This window comes from Sinohyriopsis cumingii, chromosome 18, assembly GCF_028554795.1.
Source record: "Sinohyriopsis cumingii isolate HCF-2022 chromosome 18, ASM2855479v2, whole genome shotgun sequence".
Taxonomy (NCBI): domain Eukaryota; kingdom Metazoa; phylum Mollusca; class Bivalvia; order Unionida; family Unionidae; genus Sinohyriopsis; species Sinohyriopsis cumingii.
The window spans coordinates 73,197,670-73,209,837 of record NC_142978.1 but is presented as its reverse complement, the minus strand read 5'-3'; the positions used below and the strand labels follow the sequence as shown (position 1 = coordinate 73,209,837).

The window sequence follows — 12,168 nt, the reverse complement described above, 5'->3', positions numbered from 1 at the left end:
CAATCAGACTTTACTCTTAAATTTTTCCACATATAATAGATGTGTACCAAAAATGTAAAATGGTTAAAACTGCTGTTAAACGTAACATCACTACATTGCTTAACAATTCACAGGCAGAAATATGCGTATGTGGTCGGCTAGGTAACAGGTGTTCTGTTTATAGCGTGCTGCACTTTGTCACTATGCTCTTTGAGGTAAAGGGTTAAAGAATGATCTTATGGAGATAAAATTATTTGGGCAGTTTAATGTGTAAATCTGGCTACAGAGGGTCCATTATACAGAGGTTTTATTAGTATTTGAAGAGCTTTTTGAAGATCAAATTATTTGGCAAGTCAACAGAATCAATCAGTTACAGATGGGCCAGTTTAGGTAAATTTCACTCTTTATATATTGTCTATCTAGTGAATCCTTTGTTGACCTAAAATTATTAAGTGATTTTTAGTGTGAAGTTTTTAGTTGAGACAATTAAGTGATTTTTAGTGTGAAGTGTTTAGTTGAGACAATGGAATGACTTTTAGTGTGAAGTTTTTAGTTGAGACAATTAAGTGATTTTTAGTGTGAAGTTTTTAGTTGAGACAATGGAATGACTTTTACCCATTACTGCCATCTCACCTTTGTCCTCATGGGTTTGATTCTCATACTTGGCCAATGTGGACATGTGAAAAAGCTTGTCAGTAGCTTCTCGTGGGTTGGTGGTTCTTACAAGGGTTTTCCCAGATACATTCTCCACCAAATATACTGGCCACCATAAATAGAGCTTATCATGTGCTGAAAAATGGCATTAAACTCAAAACAACAAAAATATTTTTTATTTTCTGTCCTATCAAGTAACTTCTTTGAATACTGGTATTCATCTTTCACATTTTTTTATTGTTTCAGCCCAGTGAGGACTCTGATATGATGCAGAGGGAAGAGGGAGTGGATGTCTTCACTCTTCTCCATCATGATCTAAACATATGCTCAAACTCTGTAAGTAAGAATTTAATACATTTCTCAGTATCAGTCATTATTTAAACATTGTGTCATGAATGCAGTTACACCTGTAAAGTACTGGTAAGACATGGATATCTTATTTTTTAACTTGACATTGCTCATGATGTTGTTGGGCCTAAGTTTGCCAAGTTGTAAATTTAGCTCTTTTTGTTGAAAATCTTAATTATAAAACTTGTTATGTTCATATTTCATGGAGTGTTATGAAACTATTTCATATATCAATCTCAAGAAGTGTTATAAAACTTGTTGGGTACAGCCCTCACATGGAGTGTTATGAAACTTGTTGGGTACATCTAAATAAATGAATGTTTTAAAACTTGTTGGGTACATCAGTTTCAAGGAGTGCTATAAAACGTGTTGGGTACAGCCATCACATGGAGTGTTATGAAACTTGTTGGGTACATCTAAATAAATGAATGTTTTAAAACTTGTTGGGTACATCAGTCTCAAAGAGTGTTATAAAACTAATTCAGTACATCTGTCCCAAGGAATATTATAAATCTTGTTAGGTTCATCTAAATCAATGAGTATTATAAAACTTGCTGGGTATATCTATCTAAGGTACTGTTACAAAATTAGTTGGGTACATCTGTCTTAAGGAGTGTTAAAAATCTTGTTGGGTACATCTGAATCAATGAGTGTTTTAAAACTTGCTGGGTACATCTATCGCAGTGTACTGTTATAAAATTAGTTGGGTACATCTCTATCGAGGAGTGTTATAAATCTTGTTGGGTACATCAAAATCAATGAGTGTTTTAAAACTTGCTGGGTACGTCTATCTCAGTGTACTGTTATAAAATTAGTTGGGTACATCTATCTCAAGGAGTGTTATAAATCTTGTTGGGTACATCTAATTCCATGAGTGTTTTAAAACTTTTTGGGTACATCTATCTCAGTGTAGTGTTATAAAATTAGTTGGGTACATCTCTCTCTCGAGGAGTGTTATAAATGTTGTTGGGTACATCTAATTCCATGAGTGTTTTAAAACTTGCTGGGTACATCTATCTCAGTGTACTGTTATAAAATTAGTTGGGTACATCTATCTCAAGGAGTGTTATAAATCTTGTTGGGTACATCAAAATCAATGAGTGTTTTAAAACTTGCTGGATATATCTATCTCAGTGTAGTTTATAAAATTAGTTGGGTACATCTATCTCGAGGAGTGTTATAAATCTTGTTGGGTACATCTAATTCCATGAGTGTTTTAAAACTTGCTGGGTACATCTATCTCAGTGTACTGTTATAAAATTAGTTGGGTACATCTATCTCGAGGAATGTTATAAATCTTGTTGGGTACATCTAATTCCATGAGTGTTTTAAAACTTGCTGGGTACATCTATCTCAGTGTACTGTTATAAAATTAGTTGGGTACATCTGTCTCGAGGAGTGTTATAAATCTTGTTGGGTACATCTAATTCCATGAGTGTTTTAAAACTTGCTGGGTACATCTATCTCAGTGTACTGTTATAAAATTAGTTGGGTACATCTATCTCGAGGAGTGTTATAAATCTTGTTGGGTACATCTAATTCCATGAGTTTTAAAACTACATCTGTCTCAGTGTAGTGTTATAAAACTTTTGTAGATTTATCTGTATGGAGTGTTATCAAAAATAGTTCAATTACTTACTGTTATGCTCTTTAACATTTCTGTAATATGCCCATTTCTTTGACACATTTGATGAGTTCATTCATCTTTGTGTGCTGAACAAAGTTCTTGTGTTCAACACACACATTGCTAATGTCAGTGTCTTCAGCCCCTTGCATTCGACATTAATATCTCTGTTGAAATTAGTCTGGTGGTCTTTCAACCCGTGAGAGAAATAAAAGGTTAGAAAGCTAATTTTGTCACAATAATTAATTGATACAGTATTAACACTATACCAGTTACATATTTAATGTAACATCTGAAATGTGACTTCATTCTTGCATTTGGATTTGCATGTCTATTCAGAGTTCTGGTTCATAAAAGTATTGATTCAGATATTGTATTAATTCATGCAGAAACCAACCTACATACAGAGCTTTCAGGTTTGTAAAACTTATGCCAATCTGCAATCAAATCTTTCCATGACTTAATAATATGAAAAATCAACAAAATTTAACCAAAGTTGACAGAAAGCATCCTGTCATAGAGTGTTTACAGTTTGGTTCTGTAGATGCAAATCTGCCATCAGATGTGGCTTTCTAAAGAAATGGCTGGACAAAATTTGACCAAATTTGACAGAATCCATATTGGCATGAAGGTCTTTCAGGTTTATACAAATGATACTAATGTGCCATCAATGGCTGCTTTTACTATATTAAAACAGCTGGCTTTTTAAATGACCTCATCTACAAAGCCAGACTTTTACTGAATTTGACTGACATTACAGCATCTTAAATTCATGCAGATTATGCCAATCTGCCAGCCAACTTAGCCTTTGTTTCGAAAAATAGAACACCTTTTAATAACTTCTTTTTAGAAACTGTTTTGCATATTTTGACCAGAATTGAGAGAAATCATTCTGGCTTACGTGCCTTCCAAGTTTGTACAAATGATGCAGATTTGCCATCAAATATGGCAACCATTACTAAATTTTCAAAATATTTTTAGTGACTTTATCTGCAAAAAACACTAAACAAACTGGAAATATTGTATGTACTTAAAAATGGAAGAGAACAAATGTTTACTACATTATACACTAATAAAAAAGCTAAGATGAAGTGTTCAACAAGTTCACATTATCTGATTAAAACAGCACCTTGAACCTACCTTTGGACATCTTTGTATTGAACAACTTCTTTAACCAATTAACAGAGATATTACCATAATAATAGTGAATGTCATCATTGAAAATGCTCAAACTATAATAATGCATTAAGGCTTTCTGTGGTTTTCATTTTAATGCAATATAAAACTGTTACACACACACAAAGACACATGCAAAGACACACACACACACACACACACCACACACACACACACACACACACACACCTGGTATTAAAATAAGTTGTATTTGCTTATTTGTGTCTGATCAGTTGGATAGAATCAAGAGTTGATGCAGGGGTGACATGTACAAGTTTTGTTGTTGGACATTTATTTGCTTTTCACTCCTGTCTCTGTACTGTGTAGAGAAATAAATTGTACAAGTGTTAGACAATAAAAGATTGCAATTCGTGATGCTGATTAAGAAAATTCAATCTGCAACGAAAGTTATTAAATCAACAAAAGTTAATTATTTTAACCAGAATTATTAGGCCTGAGGAATGAATTGTTCTAGTTTTTCCTTTCTAAATAGAAAGTGGTTTTATTTTCCTAATGCCTCCATTTTCCAGTGGGTCATCTTGATTTGGTCGTCTGTCCAGCTGTTCTGTATGTCTCATGATGCTTGTTTGCAACATTGCACAAAAACCATTCAACATAGACAAGTGAAATGTGGATGGCATATTTGCATGCATATTTTGATCATTATAGCAATTTGTCACTGTCTTTTTACATATTTTTAAAATCTTTTGGGACTTCATTGACAAAAACTCAATCACAATTAGGCAATATTACTTTAGTGATACCAATGTATGTTGTTATTAATGTCACATGGCCATACTGTGTTATGCTATGATACAAATGTTTAATATTTTTATAAAATATTTAATTGTTTGAACTCAGCAGGGGGGGGATGCTTTACAGACACAATTTATTCTTTTTGTACTGTCAGATCAACAACATGGATTGGTTACAATGTGCTGGGACACTTGCCCAGTGACACACAATGGTGGTAAATTTAACCTGGTCTGGATAGGATTTGAACACTGTTCTGGTCACGTATGTGCATTGTGCTTACAAATGAATCTGTCTGCCATATAAAATTGCCATCCTTGCTTAAAATAGTAAAATTGTGAAAGGACTTCTCAAAAATCCCACTAGAGAATCTGAACAAATTTGACAAAAGTATTATAGCTTTACTGTCATTCAGTGTGGTACAAATTTGACAAAAGTATTATAGCTTTACTGTCATTCAGTGTGGTACAAATTTGACAAAAGTATTACAGCTTTACGGTCAATCAGTGTGGTACAAATTTGACAAAAGTATTATAGCTTTACTGTCATTCAGTGTGGTACAAATTTGACTAAAGTATTATAGCTTTACGGTCATTCAGTGTGGTACAAATTTGAAAAAAGTATTATAGCTTTACGGTCATTCAGTGTTGTACAAATGATGTTGAATCACCATCTACTATTGCTGTCATTACTAAATAAAGGAAACAATTAATTATTAAACAACTTCTGAAAAATCAAAGCAGAATGTTACCAGAATTGATGGAAAATATCATTCATGGCTTCAAAGCAGTACAGGTTGATGAAACAAATTTTTACCAACTTTTTTCATAGAACCACTCAAGAGAGCATTGACAGCATCCTGGCATGAATGCCTTTAAAATTTGGAATCCAAAGTAGTAAAATATCAGATTCATGATCCAGGAACTGGAGTTCAGTATCCAAGCCATCCTTTTTATTAGCTCTAAAAATAACTTGGATTCATAGACTTCTTACAACACAAAGGAAATTTGTTCACATGTTTCAGTATGAAATATTCAAGATCAAAAACATTGCCATATTAGGAGATGAATATACAGATGAAGTATAAAAGGAGATGCAAAATATGTTTTGGCATGATATTTTATTGGCTGGGAAATTTTTAATACAAAGAAATAAACCTCAACCAGGTGAAGGTCTTACGAAAACAAACTTGTGGATGAACACAATGATAAGAGTACATCACATACATTTACTTAACTTCTCCTCCAGAACGACTAAGCAGATTTTTTATTACATTTGACAGAAAGCATCCTTGCATGAAGGCCTATTATTTTTTTCTTCCAACAAACAATGAGTGTCTGCTACCCAATATGGCCACCATTGCTAAAAATAATTACAAGACTGAATATGTTCTTTAAAAAAAACAATTAACAGAATTTGAGCTAATTTGACAGAAAGAATAATGGTTAAAATGACCTTTAAAATATCTAGAGAGTATTCCAATCTGCCATCTAAGATGACTGCCATTACTTAAATTAGAAAACCTGAAATTACTTCACAGAAACTCCCAACAGACTTGTACCAAATTTTAGAGGTAGCATTATACAGATGGTGTTTATCTGCCAACAGTTATCAGTGAAGATGAAAACAACAGAGTTAATTAGACACAAGTTGTTTAGCAGATGGTTTTATGCTCATGCTTTTCTCACTTCATTATCATCAATACTATGATTTGGAATTGTATTCACATTGTATAATCCAGGTCACATTGATTTATATCTTGATCTGTAGGGACTATTTTAAGTTTTGCATCATGCAGCAAGCAAGTAAAACAATAGTTTCAGACATTTCTGCATGGGTATGATCAGGTTTTCGAGTATTGAACAACTATGGAAATTTTCTCAGTCTATCATCATGTGAATCACTGTTTTTCATCACCTGACCAGCTGTCATAGAGTGCAAACAAACTGGCAGAAACTCCCATAGTTCCATCATCACTTGTGCATTAACTCATAATAATCAAAATAAACAATAATTTAAACATATTTACGTTATAAAATGTCCAGTGGTTCAAGGCAATGATCTGCATACAACATGTTTTTTATACTGGTTGACCTAGCTAGGACACCAGGTCTGGTTTTAAGTATAAAAAAAGCTTTTGATGTAATTGTTATTTTTTTATGTAAATTCATCTCTTATTTATTATATACACCTCTCCCTCAATAACTCGCACACAATAGGGTCCACAAACATAGACTGCACTATAAGCAAGGCTCAAGTTACCGAGGGACCTCCCAATATTTTTTTTTTAAATTGCTTTGACATAATTAAAAAATGGGGGGGTAGGGAACTGGGCTGTTTAATGACTGAATCCTCATTTTATAATCACATTGATAATAATTTTAAATAATGCACTTTTTCTAATGAAGTTGTTCGCTATTCATTTTAAATAACATTTATTTTCAAAATGTACAACATGTGAAAGATCGTTCCAACTGGTTTAAACAACCGTCACATGTGCGCAAAAAATCTGTGTATTATTTCACTGCTTTTTGTTTTCTTGATGAGTCTGGTTCCCAAAGTGGTGTTTAATAGTATCCTGTCAAATTGGGAGCCCACAGCAGTGAATTAGACTAACTGTTGATACACCACCAAACAAAATTCCTTTTTTTCAAAAACACGTGACATTTATTTCATGAGACAATAGCCTACATCAAAACTCAATTTTTGTATTGTTCAATTATTACAATATTGATGTTGTGATTTCATTGGAAGTAATAATGAACCTTCTTATCATCCTTGAGGATATCTCTAAGTACCAGTTCAAGAACTCTCTGAAACTTGCTTGCCCACAATGGCCCGTATCTGTGAAATCAAGCTCTTTATTTTACAAAGTATTCATTTTGCTTGGCTACCTTGTTATCTTTGATCACAGTTATGAAAGAATCAGTTAATTTAAGGTAGTTTATGTTACATACACAATAACATTTATAACAGTGTTTGATTGATCAAATGAAGTGAGTTCACCCAACAAACGACCGGGGCTGCTAGATTTTAAGTTTTTAGGATTTTTGTGCCTTTTAACTCTTCTTTTATTCCACCTCCTTTATTTGATTCAAAAGACATAATTAACATGATAATACAAAGGAGGCCAGCTTTTAATTCAGTGCAACAATACAACAAATACATCTGCAAATCAGTTATCAAAACACGATCAGCACTTGATTAGGTTCTCTGAGAAACACTCACTGACATAGCTGTTATGGTAGATTGACACATTTTACAAGAGGACACATTGCATTTATGATGATTGCACTTAAAAGGAACTAAAAGATAGAACTAGAACACAAATTTAAATTAATAAAAAAATTATTTAATTTGTATTTATTTATTAAAGTACTGCCTCCAGTGACATTTTCATTGATAGAAATTTCCTTACATATTGTTAATTACAGTGTACTAGAAATGTTGTTTGGTAAGAAAATGTAAAAAATTGTATGACCTATTTTTAAATTTGATATTTCATAATGTTGATTAAAATTTCCAGGTCCTATCTACCGTTTTCAACAATAAAATGAGTGATATATCAGAGTTTCCGTTACCAATTTTGATTGTGATTTTCTTCAACTTCAACAAATAGGGATCATTTTTGGGGGTATTTTCTGGTTTTAAAAATGGGATACATGCCTGACCCCACGTTATAAGCAGGTTTGCGAGTTATCAGGGCATGAGTAATCAAGGGAGTGGTGCATTAAATGAAAATCAATTAAATATCAAAACTGAGTCAAGCACTGTATCATTTTTTTTTTGGTCATTTAATCTTCATGATAATAATGGATTTTTTTTATATTATCTGTTCACATTTGTATCATTGTGCAATCTATCTTCAGTACACATTTTCTTTGATGTGTTAATTGCGATTTCTTGACAGTCTGTGTCATTGTTCTTTGAATGCTAATGTGTGCAGAATCATCATTTAAAGCTTACGCTGAAATTTGCAGCATAAACTTAACTTTTTATGCTCAGTTGTGATGTTTGGAAATGTTCAAGAGATAATTTTGCTGTTTCAAAGTTACATCTGTCATTTTACCTCAGTCCTCATTTTTCTTTCAGAAATATAAGTAGAATAATTCCTCAGCAATTCGTCATTGTTGGATAATCAGGTTGAATATTCAGGACCAGATGTTTGCATCAGACACATAGACTCATGTCTGGTGCAAACTTCTGATCCTCTGGTGAAATTTTCTACATGAAAGATTGTATTCATTGGATACACGTGTGTGAAGTTTTTAAAAGTGTTTACAGGACAATTTTTTAATCAGTCAATATATGTGTTGTTTACTCCATGCTTCCTGACAGAATCATGTATCATGATTCTGTCAGCCAGATGACTAATGTAAACTGTATCCGTATGTTGCATCTGTTTCAGCCCCAGTATGAGATGATTCTGGACATTGTGAATAATCTGCTACTTTATGTGGAACCAAAGAAAAAGGTAACCATTTCAGACTCTGAATTCTACACATTTTCATAGCACAAAGTTCTAACTCCAGCTCAAAATCCTGAATGTTAAAGTTACTTGCAGTACATTTATATCATCTACAGTGAAAGTCATATAGGTCATGTTTGTGTTCAACAATGGGTGTCATTTTTTTAGAATTTGATTATACATACCTTTAAATGGCAATTATTCACTTTATTTGGATCCTCATATATCCATATTCTTTTGGAAGGTCATTATTTACACATCCCAAGAAGTACACACAGCAAAATCAATGTTAACATACATTTAAATTTTTGGATGAGATCAATCTAAAGATGTGATCTTGTACAATCAGGATTGAATGTCGTGCACTCTGATGTCACAGCGAAAGCTTCACATATTGATAAACAAATTCATACTAACCTATATTGTGACAATTAGACTTGATGTGCTCTGCTCTTGACCCAGTTTAGTACCTGGCCACCATTTTAAAAGTCCATAGCGATTGATAATTTTCATTTGGAAGTTTGTTGATGACAGTTATGGTGCAGATCATTCAATATTAAGGACTGAATAGACTTCAGCTAAACAAAATTAGTATTCAATTTTTAAACAACAATTTATATTTAATTTAAGATGAGTAAATGTGCATCATGACCTGTATTACTTTTACTAAAGAATAGTAACATCTCATCTAAATTGATAATATGTTACTTGCAGTACACCTGTGTCATCTAGAATGATAATATGTTACTTGCAGTACACCTGTGTCATCTAGAATGATAATATGTTACTTGCAGTACACCTGTGTCATCTAGAATGATAGTATGTTACTTGCAGTACACCTGTGTCATCTAGAATGATAATATGTTACTTGCAGTACACCTGTGTCATCTAGAATGATAATATGTTACTTGCAGTACACCTGTGTCATCTAGAATGATAATATGTTACTTGCAGTACACCTGTGTCATCTAGAATGATAATATGTTACTTGCAGTACACCTGTGTCATCTAGAATGATAATATGTTACTTGCAGTACACCTGTGTCATCTAGAATGATAATATGTTACTTGCAGTACACCTGTGTCATCTAGAATGATAATATGTTACTTGAAGTACACCTGTGTCATCTAGAATGATAATATGTTACTTGCAGTACACCTGTGTCATCTAGAATGATAATATGTTACTTGCAGTACACCTGTGTCATCTAGAATGATGACATGTTACTTACACTACACCTGTCTCATCTAAAATGATATATATGTTACTTGTGTCATCTGAATTTTATATATATTTTACTTACAGTATATATGTTGTCTTGAATGATAGCATGTTGCTTGCAGTATACATGTCATCTACAATGTAACTTGCAGTACATCTTTGTTGTATAGATGTTTTCCTTGCACTTAATTTGTATGTATAATAGAAATTTATTACTTGCAGTTATCTTATCTACAATGACATGCCAATGTAATAGGTGTAGCGGTATATGGGAGAAATAACAACGCTACGTCTCTGTGGGTTCTTGTACTTTAATCAGACTTGATGATGACTACATGAAGACCATGAAGATGAAGAAGATGAAGACATTGAAGATGAAGTTCATAAAGATGAAGAAGACCCTACAACATATACACATGAAAATATATAAATAATTAATAATTAAAAGCAAACAAATCTGACACACAGACTATTCACCGAATGATAATGTGCAGAGTTATTATAAAACTATCACAATGTATTGCAGTATTTTGGTGTGCGATAGCCATTTTGTTTGATACAATTTGCAAAGTATTGAGTAACATATTGCATTCAGAAGTTGAAGTTGACTCCTGAAGAGTTGTTGGATGAGTGAACAATGGAACAGGGAACTTGTCAATGTAATTGGTGGTTGCATATTAGACATGTACAATGCAAGCAACTCACATACTGCTCACCATGCGTACCACAGAACAACATGTATATGGACACTGGACATCACTGTACTGAATCTGTTGTTGTTGTTGTTGTTGTTGTAGGGTTTAATGCCATTTTTCAGCACACGATAGGCTATACATGGCGGCCAGTATTAATGGAGGAAGAACCTGGGAAAACACAGGGAAGAACCACCGACCCATGAGAAGCTACTGGCAAGCTTTCTCACATACCCACATTGGCTGAATCCGAGACTCGAACCTATGCAGACAGAGGTTAGATGGCAGTGATCCGTAACGGAGAGCGCTTTAGGCCACTCGGCCATTCAGGGCCCCTACTGAATCTGTAACACCAAAATACTAAACGCACACAAACAATAACAAACAGTGGTTTACAACAATTATCTCTCATGCTGGGAGATAAAAAATACTCACGATTTTTGGCATTGTTCCACACTTACCTCCTGATCTCATAATATCTCCTGAATTTTTGCAGAGAACTCCCAGTTATTACATTATGTCTGTTGATTGTCATTTCTCAAAAAAAAGTGCATAAGTAGATATATCATATGCAGTCTACACAAGCCAACACAACAATACATTTTTCACCAATTCCAATGAATGATAAGTGAATGCTGTATATTTTTTCCCTGTACCATATATATGCACTTTAATTATGTGTATATATATATATATATATATATATATATATATATATATATATATATATATATATATATATATATATATATATATATATATATATATATATATATATATATTGATATATATATATACTTTAATTCCCATGATTAAATTAAAAGAAGGAATGAAAGAAAAAAATACATTGTATTATATGTTCCCCAAAAGAACTAATTCAGAATAAATATTTTATTTAGTAAACTGTGTTGTGTGCTGTACGAGTTGATCCTAAGGAAATGAGGTGGGATATTAAACTTGGGAACAACAGTTGCCACATGTATGGTAACTAGTAACTGCAGATTTGGACTGTTAAAATGAAGTCATAGGCATCGCAAGTTACAACCATCCAGGGCATTATTTATTTGCCAATCAAATGCTGGTACTTACATACACACACACACTGTACAGCATGGTTTCATTCAAATACATCGGAGGGACAGTCCTTTTCACAAGATAAATGCAATGATAAGGATTAACTCTTAATTAGTCACACTGGCTTTATTGCTTGTGTAGTTAAGTCGAACATTTGACTATTGTGTACATCATAGGG

General features: G+C 33.0%; 1 protein-coding gene across 7 annotated transcripts in view; it reads left to right on the top strand.

Moving 5' to 3' along the window:
• The window catches only part of LOC149776973 (protein hobbit-like), a 210,728-nt gene that overhangs the window by 135,359 nt on the left and 63,201 nt on the right, over positions 1-12,168 (top strand). For all 7 annotated transcript variants that reach the window (XM_089941697.1, XM_089941696.1, XM_089941695.1 and 4 more), the window contains exons 43-44: positions 880-969; positions 8,943-9,008. In XM_089941697.1, the coding sequence (XP_089797823.1) occupies positions 880-969; positions 8,943-9,008 (156 nt within the window). The remainder of the gene's footprint in view (positions 1-879; positions 970-8,942; positions 9,009-12,168) is intronic.